At 47.5% G+C, this 21,339-nt stretch overlaps 2 protein-coding genes across 2 annotated transcripts; one reads left to right on the plus strand and one right to left on the minus strand.

The window, feature by feature from the left end:
• Window positions 1-19: 19 nt before the first annotated feature.
• On the minus strand, window positions 20-5,132 carry LOC125769041 (CD109 antigen-like). Its single transcript, XM_049437443.1, has 11 exons — window positions 4,723-5,132; window positions 4,448-4,643; window positions 3,709-4,387; window positions 3,375-3,643; window positions 3,214-3,308; window positions 2,892-3,147; window positions 2,605-2,814; window positions 2,090-2,543; window positions 1,721-2,023; window positions 379-1,649; window positions 20-316 (listed from the first exon to the last, which is right to left on the minus strand). Exons 1-11 carry the CDS (start codon window positions 4,776-4,778, stop codon window positions 89-91), a joined length of 4,017 nt encoding a protein of 1,338 aa, XP_049293400.1. The 5' UTR covers window positions 4,779-5,132; the 3' UTR covers window positions 20-88.
• Window positions 5,133-14,453: 9,321 nt separating this feature from the next.
• LOC125769022 (uncharacterized) lies at window positions 14,454-19,915 on the plus strand. Its single transcript, XM_049437400.1, has 8 exons — window positions 14,454-15,349; window positions 15,444-15,611; window positions 15,680-15,771; window positions 15,872-16,017; window positions 18,131-18,519; window positions 18,581-18,807; window positions 18,866-19,359; window positions 19,432-19,915. Exons 1-8 carry the CDS (start codon window positions 15,186-15,188, stop codon window positions 19,462-19,464), a joined length of 1,713 nt encoding a protein of 570 aa, XP_049293357.1. The 5' UTR covers window positions 14,454-15,185; the 3' UTR covers window positions 19,465-19,915.
• Window positions 19,916-21,339: the final 1,424 nt, after the last annotated feature.

The following is a 21,339-nucleotide window of genomic DNA, read 5'->3' on the forward strand; positions in this document are numbered from 1 at the left end:
TTCTTGCATTGCTTGGGACAATCACCTTCGTCGCATATGTCGCAAACTTTTTGATTATCCACTTCGTACAATTTAATGGCATTCAAAGCTAAAAAAGAATACAAATTGAAAATAAATTCTCGTCAGTGGAATTTTCCAACCATTTGCATCTTAAATACTCACTGGGGTCGTAATAATCGTACACGACTACATATGCTGGACGCTTCAGAGCCACCTTCAACCGTCTGTAAGCCGTCACGGTAAAGCAGTTCCACTCGAAGCCCATATTGTTGTAATACACAACAACGGATGTGCCGCCGTACCTAATTTCGGTGTTCTATAAATAATTGCATTGGTTAGAGGTCTTGCTTATCTTTTCTTTTTTTTTAATTATCTCACCTGTATCGGATTAATGGAAGACTGCTCACTGATGGGATTCCGATCGACAACATATCCGCTCGGGAAGGTCACCTCGATCAACGCCAAGTGGGAACGTTCATTGGACCCTTTCGGAATGAAGTTAGCACAGACCACTTGTCGAAGTTCGTCGTCAGAGGTCGTATTCTGTTTCTCCAGATCCAACATGAAACGATTCTCGAAATTCAACAAATTTAAACTGTACTGATAGACCACCTGCAATAATCCAACCCCGATACCATCGACGACGATCTCCAGATACTTTGTGTCCACCGGTATGTCCTCGAAGTCGATAATATTCACGTGTTGTGAGTTTATGTGGAAATACCGCGTAGCCTTCTTATACTTCAGCTGTATGGTGTAGTTGTTTCGGGAGGGAGAGATTTTTTCCGCCAACTTTGTCAGTGCCTTTAGTCCTACGAAGGTGTCCTGAGTGCGTGGGAAGCTTCCGGTAAAATAGCGTTGATTCACTAGCCATCGCATCACCAGAAAACCGTCCTCATACTTCTCCGCTAATACAAATGACAACAACGCGTAAGCGGTCGCTTCTATGCTGTTGGTCGTGTTCCAGTACCGTACCATATCGTTATCATGATTTGTGGTAGTAGAAAGACCGACGAGCTTTTCTAACGCTGTAGTCTTCTTTTCATGTCCGTACAACATCAACGCGTAGGTCGCAATGGACAGATCGTAAGGATTTCGGATGTATTCCACATTACTGCTGAGATAGTTCATTGCCTTCTGGATCACTGACGCGTGTTTTACTTTGGCGTTCTCGTTCTCTAGAAGCGCTGTCACCACAAACGAGGTCAATGTAATGCCGTTACCCAGACCACCTTTCATATCTTTGTTGATCACGTAACCGACCTCATCGAATCTTCCCGAGCTGTGTTGCTTTGAAGCAAGCCAACCATAAGCCTTCTCGACCATAGCCACATCAAACTTGGTTATATATTTCGACGCCGTTTGGATCGATTTTGTGACGAAAGCAGTAAGGAAGACGCTGCCACCATAATGTTGCCATACACCAAATGATCCATCTGTCTGACGATAACGCATCTGATTTTGGTACCCTTGGCGCAACAAACTGGTAGCGCTATCTCTCAGACTCTGGTCCTCCAAACCAGTAGCATGCAAATAGTCGAGCACCAGGATATTTGGTGCCAAGGTAATCATGTTCTGCTCTCCATTACCCCTCGAGTCAGTAAGCAGATCATCCAAGTCTGTTATAGTAAGAGTTTGAAGCAGATTGGCTAGATGCACAAAAAGATATATCAATATCAACAACATTTAAAACGATTTCTTTATACTTTTTAATACTCACGATTCACTCGGAACATAATCTTTATCGAATCTTTGTCTACCTTCGACCATTTGATATCTAAATAAATAGAGAAGGTGCGATGGCTGTATGTATCGAAGAAAAACGATCGAGATTCTTGCTTTAGCTGTAGCAAACTTTCTGGCATGACACGGATCACTTTCTCCAGTCCTTCCTTTTCTTGAATAGACTTAATCGTAGCTTCAATCCGTACAGTGATCTCTCCGAGTGATCGTGCCTTTACCAGAAATGAGATCGGCACACCAGCCTTCGGAGGAATGCTTACTGATTTCGTGTAGTTTTCAGCTGCAAACATAAGAGTATAATGTACTGAAATGGAAAAGATTACTTCAAGAGGTTAACGACATTCACCTTCCACTGGTCGTCCAATAAATTCCATCTGATTGAACACGTTGTACAGAGTCACATCAGCGTTGTACTCTCTTTCAAGATTGTTAAACAGTGTGAACATTAACACAACCGCTTCATCTCGTTTGATGGAGTACGGAAGATTCTCCACGATGTAGAATGGTAGGATTGTTGTGAACTGAATGGGCTTTTTGATGATGCCCAAACCATACTCCGGATCAATGGAGAACCCCGTCAAGTACCAAGATGTGGTCGAATCTGGCACATCCTCGTAAATTGTACGTGTTCCAGATCTTCTAATGGTCACATTCTTCCATAACCACGATTCTGGAAAGTTTGTCCGGTACAAGGGTAATTTGGTGTTGGGATTGCTTGTCTGCAGTCCATGTCGTGCCGACATATCGTGGACTTCATTAAACTTGATGTCATCCAACGTCTTCGCGAACAGTCCTGTATTCTGTGAAGTGAACATACTATTGAAATGTTATCATGTTTTCAAAATAATTTCTCCATCATACATCAAACATGTCAAACTCATTCTCATCGATCGCATGAAATCCTTCAAACAGTTGCATGACGTCCTCCCAGGATATATCATGGTTGGCGTTGTAGTACAGCAAACTTTTGTCGTAAGCAGCCAATCCCACATACGCTCCCGGTCGTCCAGACATTCGGAGTTCGATTTGCTCTCCCGGCTTAACATTCTGCTTGTCTATGCTCAATTCAAACTAATTTTTAAGTGAAGTAAAATTAATCGTTTGAATTTAGCTGGTAAAAAGGTAAAAGTAATTGGAGTTCTACTTACATTGTTTTGTAGCTCTTTGAAATTTATGTCCAGAACGTCGTGAACCATAATTTGGTTAGCTACGGTTATTATAATAATTCTCGCCTTCGGTAGCATCCTCTCTGAGGCCATGAACCGAAGCAGATGATTGGTCTGCTGGTTCGTTCTGGTAAATCCGGAATCAACGATATTGCCCTTCGACACAACGTAGTACGCGAAGAATTTAACACCATCGCTACATGTAACCACAAATCGCAACATACTATGCAACACAACACTGGAAACAACGAAAACGATTTTTCTAAAGTCACGTCAATGTTTAACAATGTATTTTCCTACTCACGGAGATGTTAATTCCAGTTTCAGGTATGCATTCGTCAAGACTTCCACTTTGTCCACTTGTTCGTTAAAGAAAAATCCATCATCTTCGTTAGAAAACTGTAAAATTATTCAACATACATGAAGTACTTCACTTACTCCATTATACACTTAGAAATCACTTACGTATACAATCATCGTGTCTGTACGGTCGCTCGGATTCAGCTCCAGTTTGATCAAACCTTCATCATTACTAGTGGCGGTTGTTTCGTATCCGACCTGCATCACTTTCACCTTACCGGTTACACCTTTAGCAGGGGTTCCATCGTGATATCGGAACTGAAGCGTACACTTAAAGGGAAGACCTGGGCGGAATTGTGGACTTTCCTTGATCAGTTCCACGCGGTACGGATGTTTGTACAAAGTGATTTGAGATTCTTTCACCACAGTCCAACCTACACAACAGATAATTGAGAATCATTCATAGTCATTAACCAAAAATGTTGTACACATTTCTTACTTGTAAACTGCTCCACGAAGGTCGTCTTTACAAGTACATCCTGTTGATCGTTGAACAGTTCCAGTTCTTCATTGAAACGGAGAGTCACCTGTCCAATCCCGGACATTTCGAACTCTTTCACCTGATCTCGCTTATCGTCCTCCAAGTACAGCTCCACCATGACATGCCCTTTCACTGGTTTTCCGAAGTGATAGTTGGCTGTTATCGTCAAACTCAAACTTTGGTGCTCCTCCAGAGGAACATCGGTTGGTACCACCTCTACGTCAAATGAAGACAACACATACTCCTTTACCTCGAATGTCTTGGACACGAGTACTTCTCCGTCGACCAATACTAAGATGTTCCACATCCCGAACATTGGAGTTGGCGCAATTTGAAGATTATTCTCAAACACTCCGGCGTACAATCTTGCCGATGACCACTTCCGGACCACATTGTTTTGAGGATCGCGGATCGTCACTTGAACTGTTTTTACGCGTGCAGGAGGTTTCAGCTCAGCGTCCAGCACTATCACCCGAAATTGAACCTTATCGCCGGGTTTGAACACGGGCTTATCAATTTGTATTAAACCAGATATGGTTTTGCTGAGGAACATCAATTCGGCTTCTTTGTGAAAGCTGAAGCCACGTTGTCCATCAATAATGATTCGGTAATTCCCAGCTGATAAGTCTTCAGGCAACTGTAAGAAAGTACAGGTTTAACATCGACACACTCGTCTGTTTGTATGTGCTCATCTTACATGGAACGTAATATCTTTAGTCGTCCTCCGCCACACTTCAATTATCTCCGTTACGTTAAGAATCGTTCTACCATCGTCCGATTCGCCCACCATCCGCAACGTTAACTCTACCTTGCTCAGATGTGGTAGAAAATTACTAACAACAACTGTGTAGTTCTGATTGGCCCGAATGAATGTAGGACCCACGACCAGCATTCTGAAACCAGGTACGAAAATTATTCATAAAACAATAGTAACTACTAAACACTGAAACTACCACAAACGTTTCTTCTTACCCATGAGCAGCACCTACGAAGATTATCACAATTAATGGCCTTACGCACGGCCACATGTTGTTCTAGCGTTGTTCGATTACGCGTCTGTTTCAGATGGTGTCTACAATGGAACTGAATCATAACATACAACGACCCTATCAGGGAAGCTGTACCGATGATGGAACTTTTCATGTATTTTTTGGAACACGAGCCATAGGCCATACATTATATTTTGCGTTGAGATGCAATCTTAATTTGTGATACGATGAACACTAAATTGCCGCACACGACCCCAAAGTGCCTGGTGCACCGTTTTGTCAAAAGGGGCAACGTGCTATCAAAAAATAAATTTTAAAAACAAAAAACAAACAAATATTGCGAACCATGCGGAGTAGGTTTGATAATAACAATATGACTTTGATTACGCGTTTGTTGATTTTAAAATAAAAAAAAATGAAATAAATGTATTTTGGGTTTTCAATGGATTAATCACATTTCAATCATTTTCATTTCCTTTATTTCAAAACAAATTAAAATCCTTTGTGAAGGTAACACTGTATTGTATATTGGCAACACCAACAACACCTGCATCAATTTCTAGCATTCCTTAAGTACGAATCAACGGTGGCATAGTAGATTGTAAAATTTTCCATCGATTAAAGCGTAGTTCGGTCTTTTTTTTAAATTCTTGGATCTTTTATTCTTCTTCTTTCTTTTCACTAGATCCGCGCCTGCAGACGGGAGTTACCTCCTAAGAATTCGCCCCGCCGGGAATTTCACACTTTGAGGGCCTAACAATATAAACTTGAAGAGTTTCGCCGTTTGTATCTATCTTTTTTGTTCTGTTGTCAGTGTATGTAGCCATACCGCACTGATATGGGTATGGATCCGAAGCCTCTTTTTTTTTTTTTTTTTTTTTTTTTTTTGTTAACGGGGAGGGAACCTTCAAAAGGTACCCACCTCGAAGGGCGGCTTGCGGCTACAAACCAATCCCTCCGAGATGGGTTATGTGGGATTCATCGTGACGCTGGGCCCGTGAAGCGGACCCGGCAGCCGATGGGACCCTAACTAAACCACTCCTCGACCTGATCCGAACCCTGCCGATGCGCTTGATGTGCGTAGTACTCCATGCAGGAACGTTTGTGCGATGCACCCATCCTGTTGACGCGCTGCTGCTTTCCAATGCTGCTACTGCGTCATCCGTCCTAGTTGTCTCAGCTGCTGCTGCTGCTTCGTGCCTTCCTTCCGCTGCTGCTGCTTAAATCCGCCCGTCCGTAGCCGCTACTTCCGGTGGGGTCTAGCTCCTGCTGCTGCTCTGGTTACTCGTTGCTGCTGCTGCTGCTTCCATTGTCGTCATCCTTTGGTGCGGTCGCGGCGGCAGCTGTTGCTGTCCCGTTTGTTCCTTGTTCCGCCGTCGTTGTTGTCGTCTCCGTCTGGCCGTAGGTGGACTTTCCTCATTCCATCTCACTTGGAGGTTTCTGAAGATGGTCCTTGCGGCGGTCCGGACTGCTTCCCATGTGCTGCTGCTGGCACACATTTCCGCTGCAAGATTTTCTATCGTCAAGCGGGTGTGGCTCTGCTGCTGCATCTCGTGTTGGGTTCGAGCAAACCGTGGACAGTGGAACATTACGTGGTCGACATCTTCCACTTGGTGTTCACACACCGGGCAGTTTGGCGAGCCGTCGAGGATGCCTTTTTCGACGAAGTAGCTCCGGAGAAACCCATGCCCTGTAAAGAGTTGAGAGAGATAAAAATCAATTTCTCCGTGCTTGCGATTTACCCAGGACATAATGTCCGGGATAATTCTCCTCGTCTTCATCCCCGGCGATCTCGGCTGCCCCGCTCCGGCTGTCCATTGTTGTTGCCAGCGTCCCATGGTCTCTTCCCTTTGCCGCTTTCGTATGTCTGGTCCTGGACTTCCCCTCGCTACCTTTTCGTCGTGGCAGCGGATGTCCTCCTCTAGGAGAAGGACTAACGGGATAGTGCTTGCGACCACGCAAGCGGCATCGTAGGAGACCGTTTGGAAGGCACTGGCCACTCGAAGAACTCCTGTGCGGTGCGTCCTCTGAACCGTGGTCCGGTGAACGTCCTTCTGAAGAAGCGTCCGTCCCCACGATGGTGCCGCGTAACGGACAATGCTATTCCCAACGTTAACCAAGGGTCTCCTTCTGCTGCTTTTTGGGCCACACTTATTCGGCATCAGAGCGGTCAAGACATTCGTGATACGTGATGCCTTGCTGCAAACCTTCTCCAAATGCCGACCGTGGTGCTGTTTGCGGCAGAGCTCGACCCCCAGGTACTTGAGCGATTCCGTGGATACGATCGTGTGTCCCCCCGCACGTAGTTGACCTACCTGCGGGTTGTGATGAGTGCAGAAGATCATGTAGCCGGTCTTTTGATGGGCCAGCTTCAGTCCCACTCCATCCATCCAACGCTCGATCATCTCCAGGTTCCTCGTAGCAAGGTTGCTGATTTCCTGCGGGTCCCTCCCGATAAGGGTAAACGCCACGTCGTCAGCAAACCCTATAATGTCCGCACGCTTTCCGAACAGCTCCAAACGAAGAAGGTCATCGTACATAACATTCCACAGTGTTGGTCCTAGAACCGAACCCTGCGGGACGCCTGCCGATACTGGTAACGAGACCATTCCTTCATCCGTTTCGTAGTGGAGCGTGCGATTGGTGAAGTAGTTCCGCAGCAACGCCTGGAGGTACGGTGGCGTGTTCCTTCGCTGCAGAGCTGCTCCGATCGCTGTCCAGTTGGCCGTGTTGAAGGCGTTCTTCACGTCGATTGTCACCATCGCACACAGTCGATCGCCCCTGCGCTTCTTGTCGAGCGCAACCCTTCCGTTGGCAATCACCCTGTTGATGGCATCCATGGTTGAGCGTCCTTTCCTGAATCCGTATTGGGCATCAGCGAGACCGCCCGTTGCATCCAGATGCTCCGTAAGTCTGCGCTGTATGAGTCGCTCCAACACTTTTCCCAGAACACTCAGCAGGCAGATTGGCCGGTACGACGATGATTCTCCGGGTGGTTTCCCGGCCTTCGAGAACAGCACTAGCCGTTGCCTCTTCCATTCGACGGGGAAGTGGCCGGAATCGATGTAATGCTGGAACGTTCTCATGAAGACGCGTGGAAACGCCGTCATCGCCGCAATCAAGGCCTCGTTCGGAATGTTGTCGTCTCCTGGGGCACGCTGGGGATTGAGCGATTTTGCAATGCTCACCAGCTCGTCCTCGGTAACGGCATCCCGTGCCGTGTCCTCGTCCGTCAATCCTGTTGCCGTGGGCCATTCCATGGGCGGTTGCACCGGAAAAAGTTCGCCGACGATGTGCTGCAGCTTGGCTGGATCCCGTTCCATCGGTACTCGGGCTCCTTGCCACATCTGCCTCCGGATTTTGTAGCCTGGCCCGAATCCGTGAGGCCCCAGCTGTTCCGGAAGTTGATCGCCCTGCTCCTTCTTGCTCCGCTTGACCGCTTGCTCCAGTGCTGCTCTCGCTGCTGTGTACGCCGGACGGCGATCCTGTCGCTGCTCTTCCGTTCGGGCTCGCCTGAGTCTTCTCCGCATCCCGATGTAAGTGCGACGTAACTGGGAAATCTCGTTATTCCACCAGTACACCGATCGTCGTCCTCCCCGTGCTGCTGGCAATCTCGGCATCGTCGCGTCGCAGGCAGTTGACATTGCCTGCGTCAACTCGTCCGCCAAGAGGGTGCGGTTGTAGATGTCCAGTGACCCCAAAATTTCAACGAACAAGTCCTTGTTGAAATACCGGGTTGCCCATCTGCTCTCCGAAGCCTGCTGTGCACTGTGTCCCAGGTTACGCTGCGTCGTCGTCCTCCCGACCGCAAACTTGATGGTATTGTGGTCACTTGGATTTTCGTCGCAGACTCGCCAGTTATTTTCCCCCAGAAGAGACGAGCTGCAGAAGGAAACGTCAATAATGGAACTACGGCCACTGTTGTTGCTCCAGGTTGGCCGGTTGCCCCGGTTCAACAAGACTAGCTCAAGTGATGCCATAGCATCCATCACCACTGCTCCCCTATGAACTCGTTCTCCATCGTTGTGTCTGCGTTCCATCCCCCACGCTCCTGACCAGGCGTTGACGTCCCCGCCGATCACGGTGTCCCGATTCCGCGGAATCACCGACGCAATTTCGGTCCATTTGCGTCGATAATCCTCCACTGACAAATCGGACCCCACAGGAGGTAGATACACGGAGCAGAAAACGATACCACGCATTTCGACCACGACGAAGTAATCCCGCCGATTCTCGATTATGCGTTGGATAGGGTATCTTCCTGTCGATACTGCTGCAACTCTGCCCGTCGGATCCGCGACCCAGTTACCGTTGTTCTCCGGAATCCGATATGGATCGGCGATCAACACTATGTCGCAGCCTTCGTTCCGAGCAGTCTGCATCAGCATGTCCTGGGCCAGCTGGCTGTGATTAAGGTTCTGTTGAAGGACATTAATCATGACGAGGCCGGTTTTTTACCCCTTCTCCTACTTGGCGGCAGTTGCGCTGTCCGAACGAGTGCCCGATTGCTTCCGGGCCCTTGCAGACGAGGCATTTCCGTTCCTTGGTGCACGGTCCTGAGTGCTTAGTCTCCGCACATCGATGACACTTGCTTGACCGATCCTTCCCACGGCAGTGAGTGGCAATGTGGCCAAACTCGTAGCACCGATAGCATTGGCGCTTCACCTCAACCTTCTTGAACCGGCAGCACTGGCTGAATCCGACAACATGCTGTTTTAGTAGCACGTCGTCCGTTACTGCCACCTCTGGGCATCCGAAAAATGCGACCAGCGTTCCGTAATTGGATTTAACGGTACTGATCTGGTCCGCGTAGATCGTAACTCCCAGGGCTGTGCTAAGGTCCGTTGCAATTTCCTCGTTGGTGCAGCTTGGTGGAATGTTCGTGCAGGTGAGGCGAGTTGTGGGGGTCCGTGGTCGGGCTTTCGCTTTGCCCTCCAGTGCTTCGGACACTTTCCGCCACATCTCAAGCGTCTCGTCGTGGCTCTTGCAGGACAGTTCCAGAAGAATATTCCCCTGGAAATTCATCCTTACACGCTCCACTTTCTGCCGATCATCCCCCAGCTTTTCCTTGAGGATGCGCATCATCTCGTCCTGTGTTGTGTTGTTCGTTGTTTCCAACTCCAACGCATCTGGGACGCGATGCGCGCGCTGCTGGATCCGAAGCCTCTAGAAGGATAATATAGGCACTCCATACCCTACTCCGACTCAATACGTCCCCGTCGTACAGAATGGTAACATATCTCTACAAATATCTGAGCTTGGGTATACGGGGAAACCCAACCCCTTGGGAAGATGGGGTATATGGCTAAATTGAGCGGAGGGGGACAGCCAGCGTCTGTTCTCCATGTTAGGGGCAGCTGGATGTCCCTTCTGTCCTGGCACCCTACGGGACTTTAAACAGCTAGGATGCGTAGGCCCTCCGACGAGACAGGGGGTTGGGGGAGAGGCCTTGCAAGCCACCCCCAATATAAAGGCAACGAAAGGTAAACAAGAAATTTCGAATCGGACTAACAGATACAGACCCACGCAACTGAACAAGGACTACGATTGGAAACTCGGGACATGGAACTGCAGATCCCTCACAGCACCCGGAAGTACCCGCATTCTTTCGGACGAGGTGAGGGCCCGCGGCTTCGGCATAGTAGCACTTCAGGAGGTGCGCTGGAAAGGAGTTATGGAGCGCCCGTACCGCAGTGATTGCATGATCTACCAGAGCGGTGGTGAAAAGCATGAACTCGGTACAGCGTTCCTGGTCATAGGTGCGATGCGAAAGAGGATAATCGGTTGGTGGCCGATCAACGAACGGATGTGCAGGTTGAGGGTTCGTGGAAGGTTCTTCAACCTGAGCATTATTAACGTGCATAGTCCGCACCTTGGAAGCACCGATGACGATAAGGAGTTATTTTATACGCAGCTGGAGAGGGAGTACGACCGCTGCCTACAACACGACGTCAAGATCGTCATCGGAGACTTTAACGCTCAGGTCGGAAGGGAGGAGGCATACAAACCCATTATAGGTAGTTTCAGCGCCCACCAGCTGACAAACGACAATGGGCTTCGCCTAATAAACTTCGCCTCCTCCAAGCACATGACCATTCGCAGCACCTCCTTCCAGCACGCACCACGCTTCAGCTACACCTGGAGATCACCACAGCAGACATATTCCCAGATTGACCACGTTCTCATCGATGGAAGGCACTTCTCGGATATTATCGACGTACGTACGTACAGGGGAGCAAACGTCGACTCAGACCATTTCCTGGTTATGGTTAAGTTACGCCAGAAACTGTGTGCAGCCAATAAGCTGCGCTATCAGCCCACCCCAAGGCTCGACATAGATCGGTTGCGGCAAGCTGATGTGGCGAGGGACTTCGCGACCACGCTTGGGGAAGCGTTGCCGGAGGACACCACCTTCGAGGCGATGTCCCTCAATGACAATTGGCGTACGATGGAACAAGCCATCAGCAGCACGGCCGATCAAACTATTGGCCGCGTAACACGTAACCGGAGGAAGGAATGGTTTGATGATGAGTGCAGGCGAGCACTATCCGAGAAGAACGCAGCGCGTACTCGCATGCTCCAGCGCGAGACCAGGCAGAACGTGGAAGACTACAGACGACTGAGAAGGCAGCAGACCCGACTCTTCCAGGACAAGAAGCGCAGCTTCGAAGAGTCGGATGAGCAACTGATGCTATCCCAGTCGGGGGAAACTCGAAAGTTCTACAGGATGCTGAATGCGGCACGAGGCGGTTTTACTCCCATAACCGCTATGTGCCGCAACGAGGAGGGAGATATCCTGTCGGACGAGCGAGAGGTGATCGACAGGTGGAAGTGCTACTTCGACAGGCACCTGAACGGAGCAGATGCAGGGGAGACCCCTGCAGGAAGCAGAGGAGAGCAGTATTGCGACAGCCAGCAGGATGACGAAGTGCCCCCGCCATCCTTGGACGAAGTCATCAGTGCCATCAAACAGCTGAAACGTAACAAGTCAGCTGGCAGCGATGGGCTGGTGGCAGAGTTGTTCAAGATGGGCCCGGAGAGGCTTGCCGCGCTTATGCATCGGCTGATCGTAAGAATTTGGGACCAGGAAGAACTACCGGACGAGTGGAAGCTGGGTGTCATACACCCAGTGTACAAAAAGGGCGACAGACTGGACTGTGCTAACTTCCGAGCCATCACAGTCCTGAATGCTGCCTACAAGATCCTGTCCCGAATACTCTTCTGCAGACTTGCGCCCCTTGCCACAGATTTCGTCGGAAGCTACCAAGCTGGATTTGTTGGAGGCAAATCGACCACCGACCAAATCTTTACTCTACGGCAGATCCTCCAGAAGTGCCGAGAGCATCAGATCCCCACGCACCACCTGTTCATTGACTTTAAGGCGGCCTACGATACCATAGATCGGACCGAACTATGGAACACCATGCAGCAGTACGGATTCCCTGGGAAGCTGGTACGGCTGTTGAAGGCCACGATGGATGGGGTGCAGTGCAAGGTGTGAGTATCGAACATGCTGTCGGAATCGTTCGAATCTCACCGGGGTCTGAGGCAAGGGGACGGACTCTCCTGTTTGCTGTTTAGCATCGCTCTGGAAGGTGTCATGAGAAGCGCGGGCTTCGACATCCGGGGCACGATTTTCACCCGTTCTCTCCAATTTCTCGGCTTCGCGGATGACATTGACATCATCGGACGGACATCTGCGGCGGTGTGCGACGCGTACACCCGACTGAAACGCGAGGCCGACAGAATTGGATTGAGGATCAATGCGACGAAGACAAAGTACCTGCTTGCCGTAGGCTCTGACAGGAGGACACGATTGTTCAGGGAAATCGTGCCTACTACGGGCTCCACAAACTTCTGCGATCCAGAAGGCTCCAGCAACACACGAAATGCACGATATATCGCACACTGATACGTCCGGTAGTCCTCTACGGGTACGAGTCCTGGACTCTGCTAACGGAGGATGCCAATGCACTCGCTATTTTCGAACGGCGGGTGCTAAGGACTATCTTTGGCGGTGTGTGCGAGCAGGGCGTGTGGAGAAGGAGAATGAACCACGAGCTAGCTGAGCTGTTTGGCGGTGCAGATATCCTGACGGTGGTCAAAGCCGGAAGGATACGATGGCTGGGGCACGTGATGAGGATGCCGGACTCATGCCCCACCAGGAAGGTGCTCGTCAGCGATCCGTTCGGCACGAGGCGGAGAGGAGCACAGCGAGCTCGTTGGCTGGATCAGGTGGAGTCAAACCTGTCGGAGATCGGATGCAGCCGTGGATGGAGGACTGCAGCACTGGACCGAGTTTCCTGGAAACGGATTGGCGACCAGGCCATGTCTACGCGACGTGCTCGACCATGAGCAGGCCAGAAAAGAAGAAGAGATCTATCTTAAACTGATGTCGCATCTTCCGCAACCGCCGCCTCTTCAGCTGTACTCTGAGCCGGCCTCCGTTCGAGTGATCCCGAGCCAGGTAGCTCATTCCATGGGGGAGGCTGGGCCTCGACCTCCATGTCGCGTGCCTGCCTGTGACGCAGCCTACGCGCCCTCTCGTTCTATCGGCGTCGCTGCCTCTGCTGTTCCACCTCAGCAGATGAAGACGGTTGCCTTCCACGGCGCCGTCTTCCGCCAGGTAGAGGACCCAATGTCCCGGCTCGAACTCTCTCGATGTACCGTTACTGATTGAGGTTCTGCCGCAATCCCCGCGCGTCTGTGGTGGTCAGCGAGGGAAGCAAGCCTCTGCTTTGCTGGAGAATCGCTGGCACTGGAGAACCTGCCTCCTCTACTTCAACTTCACTTTCACTAGCCGGCAGTGCCGGCGCTATCTGGACGTCGCCGAGCCTCTCCATTCTGCGAAGCGGCGCCGACTACGAGCGCCTCGATTGCGCGCCTCACGCCTTCGTTGCAGTATCTGCTCTGCTTCCGTCGAGTCCATGGGCGGGTCTTGCGCAGGACCGGTCTGCGTGGCTCTGAAGGCGGCCAGAGCACGCGATTCCTCCCGTCAGTCTTCCTGCAGAATGGAGAATATCCGCTTCGATGCCTGCTGCACCCGGCGCCACGTCACCGCACTCTCGAGCAGTCGCCTGTCGAGGTTGTCTGCATCAACGTCGTCGTCCGTTCCACGCTGCAGCAACTCCGCGCGAACGTCTGCAAAGCGTGGACACACGAACAATACATGGGCCACCGATTCCACGTACCCTGCACACCTGGGACAATCCGGGGACAGAGCAAATTCGCACACTTGAAGAAACGCGTGGACGAAAGCGTATCCACTGAGTGCCCGGGAGAGGAAAAAATCCATCTCACCATGCCTCCGTCCCGTCCACAGGCGCACGTCTGGTATCATGCGGTGGGTCCAGCGTATGTAGCGACTCGCCGTCGACGATGCAGCCGCATCCTCCCACTGTTGTTGCCACTGTCGGAGTGATTCCTCGTGCTCTTCGCGACGGGCAACTGCTTTGCTGGCTTCCGGATCTTCTTGCTGTCGGCGATAACAGCGGGCGTCCTCACCAATCAGGAGACGGTACGGCAGTTCCCCGGTTAAAACTGCAGCTGCCTCGCAGCTGATAGAGTGGAAGGCGCACACAATGCCCTGTGCCAGGGGGCGCCCCACAGCGTAGTTCTGTCTACAAGTGTCCTGCGGCCTTGTTTTGATGGTGCGGCTTTCTGTAGACCGGGAAGTCATACGAATGATGTCTCCACTCAAATCCTTCTAAGCCACAAATAGCCACCATTTCAGTCATGCTCGAGACATAATTGGTAGATCCAACATCCAAGAAGATGACAATATCTTCTTTCTCCTCTTTCAGAATCTGCCACAACAGCTGGTAATGTGCTGCTTCCATGGTCACATACAACTTCATCACTGTGGGGGCAAATTCTAGGCGGCAATGAAGGCCGTCAGCATCTCATTGAATGACGACTTCATCCTTATCTTTAAATTTGGGCCGCCGAGGTCAAGTACTGATATTCATGTAAAACGAAGGCGGGGCATCAATGTTGTACAGCATTTTTAGTTGCGTAAATGTGGGGAATTTTGGTGATTATTTTCAATTCTGTCTTATAATCGTGTTCATTTATTAACTCCGAAAGGAGAAAGGAGGACAGCAATATTCGTTACGTTCGTAAGTGTAAGAGAAATTTGGTGATTCTTCCATTAGGTCCGCTTAAATCCACCGAATGCCACCTCTGGATCGGCAGTCTGGTTTTGGGCAGCATCTCAATGATGGGGTCGTCAACGTTATTATTCATTGCTTTATTTCTTTTAGCTACATTAGCGCAGTGTAAGTGGCATTCGGTGAACAAATGCTCTAGAAATGGTGTACCTTGAGTTTCTTTCAATTTCCCAACTATCAGTTATGATGCAATATTATTGATTTTTAAAGAAAGTGTTAACAAAACAAAGTGAATTGATGCTAAAATCAAGGTTTTGAAAAAGTTTCCAATTTATCAATGTCATTATCAGGTTTCAATACCCGTTACAAAAGAGAGGATTCAGAACAAGACCTTGAAGCAGGACCGCCGCTGGTGTTTGTAAGAAGTGTGAGAGGGGAATGTGCAGGAATCCTTATCACGGAGAATATCATTATTGCTTCTGCTCGCTGCGCGTATAACAAGTAATGAATAGTTGAAGTATACTTAAAGTTGAAGTTGTTTATATTGTCATTTAAAATCATTTCTTATATTTCCATCATATATGTAATCTGACAGCAATTCAACAGTGGTTATCATTACGAAGCAAAACGTTCGCCACGTTACGTTTGACGGTTATAATAGGCAGAATGAGCTACAATTAAGTCATGTGATTACACATCCAAGTTATAATGAAACCCTCGGAACGCATGACATTGCTTTATTGAAGTTTGAGAAACCCATTCAGTAAGTTAAAATGTACGTTGGAATGTTCTATCTTATACTTATAAAATGTTGCTTTTTTAATTGCAAAGTGTCCAAAACAACGTTATACCTTCCTGTTTATGGCTCGAAGATGAAACAATTCCTCCAAAGCCAATGATTGCTGAGTGGCGAAATTGGAAAGGTGAGTAGTAATTGGCCTTGAAGCATAACAAACATTTTTTTATTTTATTTTTTTCCGTTTCCATACTTTTTATGTTCCTGAATGGATATGTGATTTGTAGCGAGGAAGTTGACCAGAAAAGAGCTGAAGAAGATAGCGGATAGTTCTAATTGCATTCGATACCTTCAACCGATGCCACCTACCTATAGAAAATATGATATAGCAGATTATCACTTATGCGTCCTAGCGAAAGTAAACCACCTACACGTAAGTAAACTTGGTAAGGAAGTATCAATAGGGCGATTGACAATTTGAGAAGTAAAAAAGTTTTCTATTATTATTCCGTTATGTCCTATTTCGATAAAAGCTTCGATAACATTTTACTGTCGATGGTTGGACGTATTGAGAGAGGTTGCTAAGTTTGATATTTTCAGCACAAGAAGTAAGATCAAAAGCTAAAGTAATACTCGGGGCTTTCTTATTTGAGTTCGATGCATGCTATACTAAGCCACCTCTTGAGACAGTTCCACAAACTTCCACTCTTTTTAATTTGTCGAATCCTTGATCAAATATTGTCATGACAAATATACTTTCGACAATGGGTTCTGCTAGCAAGAGAAATCGATTGATAGATAGAATATGATCTCCTTATAGTTTGCGCTGCTGCTTTCCAATGCTGCTACTGCGTCATCCGTCCTAGTTGTCTCAGCTGCTGCTGCTGCTTCGTGCCTTCCTTCCGCTGCTGCTGCTTAAATCCGCCCGTCCGTAGCCGCTACTTCCGGTGGGGTCTAGCTCCTGCTGCTGCTCTGGTTACTCGTTGCTGCTGCTGCTGCTTCCATTGTCGTCATCCTTTGGTGCGGTCACGGCGGCAGCTGTTGCTGTCCCGTTTGTTCCGTGTTCCGCCGTCGTTGTTGTCGTCTCCGTCTGGCCGTAGGTGGACTTTCCTCATTCCATCTCACTTGGAGGTTTCTGAAGATGGTCCTTGCGGCGGTCCGGACTGCTTCCCATGTGTTGCTGTTGGCACACATTTCCGCTGCAAGATTTTCTATCGTCAAGCGGGTGTGGCTCTGCTGCTGCATCTCGTGTTGGGTTCGAGCAAACCGTGGACAGTGGAACATTACGTGGTCGACATCTTCCACTTGGTGTTCACACACCGGGCAGTTTGGCGAGCCGTCGCGGAAGCCTTTTTCGACGAAGTAGCTCCGGAGAAACCCATGCCCTGTAAAGAGTTGAGAGAGATAAAAATCAATTTCTCCGTGCTTGCGATTTACCCAGGACATAATGTCCGAAATAATTCTCCTCGTCTTCATCCCCGGCGATCTCGGCTGCCCCGCTCCGGCTGTCCATTGTTGTTGCCAGCGTCCCATGGTCTCTTCCCTTTGCCGCTTTCGTATGTCTGGTCCTGGACTTCCCCTCGCTACCTTTTCGTCGTGGCAGCGGATGTCCTCCTCTAGGAGAAGGACTAACGGGATAGTGCTTGCGACCACGCAAGCGGCATCGTAGGAGACCGTTTGGAAGGCACTGGCCACTCGAAGAACTCTGGTGCAGTGCGTCCTCTGAACCGTGGTCCGCTGAATGTCGTTCTGAAGAAGCGTCCGTCCCCACGATGGTGCCGCGTAACGGACAATGCTATTCCCAACGTTTCCCAAGGGTCTCCTTCTGCTGCTGCATATACCGCACCGTAATGGGTTCGATAATCCTTTACGGAAACGAATCTTTACCAATGATGGCGAAGGACAATAACGCTCGCATAGACAAGTAAAGCGAGTTCGTTGGTTGGACCAAGTGAATCTAACCTTTTTAGAGTTTGGATACAGCCGCGGCTAGAGTATAGTGACCCTGGACCGAGTTTCCTCGAAACGGATTGGTGTCCTTTCCGTGTCAGCATGACGTGCTCTGCCGTGAGCGGGCCAAAGAAAAAGAAGAAGGATTTACTTTGAACTCCAATTGTCCAGTCAATTGAGCTTACCACAACACTAGTGTATTATTGCAAAACCACTGCGGAATGCCCAAGCCGGCAAATTTTATTAATTACTTCTTAAATAAACTTTAATTTACTGAGTATCTAGATAAATAGATTGTTTATTTCCACATTCCGGCAGTTCGAAGTGATTTAAAGCATTTTCATTATTTTAAGGTTCAGTTTGACAAAGAAGATTGCTCGAATGGCTAAATTAATAAATCGTTACCAATTTCGATAAGTTCTTTTTTGGTTTAATATATTTAACTTTTTAGGTAAAATTTGCTTCTATTGCAAATAGTCCTGGAGCGACATTCCATCTAGTCCACTCTTGCAGTGGCACAGCAATTTGTAAATGTATTATCCTGTTCAAGTTGTAAGTGACCAACATTGTTTTTTTTATTTCATTGTTTCTTTTAGCCATCAGCATTACTTGGGCCGCTGTATACGGATTTGATTTACGATGGATATATTATTCCATTTGTGGTTGGTTTTAACTCCGTTCATTTAGAAGGATTATATAATCTTAACATTTTCGTTCGAGTTTCGAAGTTTGTCGAATGGATAAAAAGAACAATCCACGATCTCGGAGAGGAATTACCACTATTTGATCCAATTGCTTGCGCTAAAGAATATTTAGATCATCACCGTAGGATCAAAGGCAGTTTACCTTTGGAGAAAAATTATTCAATTAAATATATGGTGCAATTTCAAGAAAATCCTGAATCAGGCCAGATAAGCGATTGTGTGGGAGCATTGATAAGAAAGGACATGGTGATTACGTTGGGACAATGTGCGGCTAATTTAATGTGAGTATTACTTTCGAACAATTTAATTTTTCCCTGAGTAAACGCTATCGGATTGTCGTAGTGCTCTTTATTCCCGTGTAGTTTTATCCGATTCATCCAAGATCACGATATGGAGTATCTTTCTTCATCCTGACTATACGGAAGGTTCACTTTACAACAATATTGCATTGGTGAAGCTTGAAAAAGAAACTTTAATCACACCAGTCACGTTGACTTATGACCACGAAGAAGATGATGTAAAACTGTCGCTGTATGGTAAACAAAGAACCAACAACATGGGATTTGAAGGTAACAAATGACAATTATATTTCAAAGCATACTCGGTACTGAACCAACCATTTTACAGTTTCAGATGGTGTGCCAGTTAGAGCGCAAGAACTATCGATGCTTTTGAATTACCAGTGTAACCCGACCGAGGAACAAGCTGCTCTGCTTACTAAGGGCCTACAGCTCGAACATGTATGTCTGCAAAAGGATGAATCGCTTGTCCCGGGTAGCTGTGTGGCAGAACCAGGAACTCCGTTTGTTCATGCGGATAGCTCTCAATTCTCACCAGGATTGTACATGCTTGGAAGACATTGCGGCTTTGGGCAACCGGCAATTGCCGTAATTTTTTTGGCCCACGAGATCTGGATAAATTCGATCTTAGATTCTCTATTCCAAAAATCAGACATACTAATCATTTCTGATGTTAGCGATTCGATGTACCCAGATGGTACCAGCTGCAAATGTGTGGCTCCAACACGGTGTTCCAACATAAACGAGCGAGTGAAAAAAAAGTTACCAATTTTTTTCTGTATGGATAGGTCGATTGTTTGCTGTCCACTGGAAAGCATAGAGGTAGGTGAATAGCATTTGATTCAATATTTGATGGAAAAGACTACATACGTTATGATTGCTCCTATTTTCCAGGACGAATTCACCTTCGCAATTAATCGATCCTAGATGAGTTTCATAGTCGGAAAGCGAACAACCCGGCTAACGAACTTAATCGGCTCTAATTCATGAATTGGATAAAAATATACATAATGTTCATGCCTCTTGAAATACAAGTCATAAAACATCAATGCATAAATAATATTTGCGATAACATTTTCTTACCTTTCAAGCGATACATTGCGAAATACAGCGCTCTTGATTACATCCCATTAATCATTCATATCAACTTCCCCTTACTTTCTCAATCCTTATCATTAAACCTAAGATACCACATTCCGTGTGTGATTCAAAATTATTTATTTAACCAAGCGTGGATGAATGGAAGCTAGCGGATAGATTCATTTTCTGGAACGAAACGGAACGGATGGCGAAGATGCAGATGCGAACAAATGAGAAGAGAAGTGAAACGACCGTACTGCACGTAATAGTGGATCATTGCGACCAACTGAAGTTTGACGCTTAACGATGTTGAAAGGATAACGAATACGAGGGGATCGATTGAGAACACACAATGAGAACGAGTCGAGTAACGACTTAGTAGCTATACAAGAGGGAAGCAATAAATAGGAAATGAAACAGGGAAACCTCTCTCTCGACGCTCCGGATGGGATTTGATCCCCGGTTCTGTCGTGTAGACCGGCGCCGCCCGAATAGGCAAACCTCAAGAGAGTTAAATATCAGGAACCGATATCGAGAATCATAATCGGGCAGGACAAAGGAGGATCTACCGAGCAATAGTGGAAAATGTGTGCACCCGTATGATATGATCCATAGGGCTACGAGTCAATCATATCAGAGGAGCACCTTCTTGGTAGGGCATCGAGATCTTCGAGATCATCGTCGTCTGCCGATCAGCAATTTTTTTTTGGAAACCAACGTTCATAAATAAGCGACAAAAGGTGAACTAGCTGCAAAAATCAAGCACAACTTTAACCATTAATCGATTTTTAAGATTATCGAGTAGCAACCAAAGTAGGAGGTCATTATTGAATTGTAAAGCCGAACTTGCCCATCAAAGTTGGGATCATTCGTAAGTCTATTCATCACTTTAGAGTTCTTGTCTGCTTCGGTGTAACCTCCAGCTATGGATGCGTTGAATTTCTTCTTGTCTTCTAGTAAGACTCTGAGGTATTTAACCGGTGGGACGCTATCAATTCGTTCCAAATCACGCCTTTAAATAACACACAAATCAATATGTTTTGAAGATATATTCCATTTCAACTCGTGTACCCAACCTTTCGTTTCAATTCACTTCTTTACTCTGTTTGCACTCGAATAGCCGAGACGACATGTAAAGTATGAAGTCTCAAGTTTCAGGATAATAAATATGTATCCCATTCCATGTCCCTACTGATCAGACTAGCCCGCTTATTTGCTTTTGCAAGTTTGATAGTCAGCCAGAGCGAGAGGAATTTTAATTTGGATGGTTTAGATATTGCATGCAGATATTTAAAGTCCGTTTAAACTCATTTGTATCAAACTTTTCGTTTGAACTCATTTTTGTTTCAACACACTCGCTCGTTTTCGTTTCAACTCACGTATTCACGTTTTTTGCAACTCGACTCAAACACGGCGACATGCTTAGATTCATGAGTGAGTGAAAAAAGTGAAAAAAGATTCGCTAAAACTCCTCGCGGTGAGTGAACGCAACTCGTTCAATACTACGTTTTAACTCACTCACTTTGCACATCTCTACTACCTAGGAGAAAGCGCACAAACAAAGTTGCTTGTCGGGGACGATCAGGTCCTCGAACGAAGAAGACAACTAGATGAAGAAGAAACGAGACACATGGTTCGGAACATGATCCAGCAAGGTGTATAAACAGGGGCAAGCCCTACCAGAGGCAGTATCGTTCTGCATCCGAGAAGGAAGGAAATAAA

The sequence above is a fragment of the Anopheles funestus genome, chromosome 3RL, assembly GCF_943734845.2.
Source record: "Anopheles funestus chromosome 3RL, idAnoFuneDA-416_04, whole genome shotgun sequence".
Taxonomy (NCBI): Eukaryota; Metazoa; Arthropoda; class Insecta; order Diptera; family Culicidae; genus Anopheles; species Anopheles funestus.

Coding starts and splice junctions, on each gene's coding strand:
- LOC125769022 (XM_049437400.1), top strand. CDS start 15,186: ATGTCATTATCAGGTTTCAATACCCGTTACAAAAGAGAGGATTCAGAA. Junction 15,612..15,679: donor AAGTTTGAGAAACCCATTCA/GTAAGTTAAAAT, acceptor TTAATTGCAAAG/TGTCCAAAACAACGTTATAC. Junction 16,018..18,130: donor CGAAAGTAAACCACCTACAC/GTAAGTAAACTT, acceptor TGTTTCTTTTAG/CCATCAGCATTACTTGGGCC.
- LOC125769041 (XM_049437443.1), bottom strand. CDS start 4,778: ATGTGGCCGTGCGTAAGGCCATTAATTGTGATAATCTTCGTAGGTGCT. Junction 3,644..3,708: donor CTTCGTGGAGCAGTTTACAA/GTAAGAAATGTG, acceptor TCTGTTGTGTAG/GTTGGACTGTGGTGAAAGAA. Junction 2,815..2,891: donor TCAAAGAGCTACAAAACAAT/GTAAGTAGAACT, acceptor CTTAAAAATTAG/TTTGAATTGAGCATAGACAA.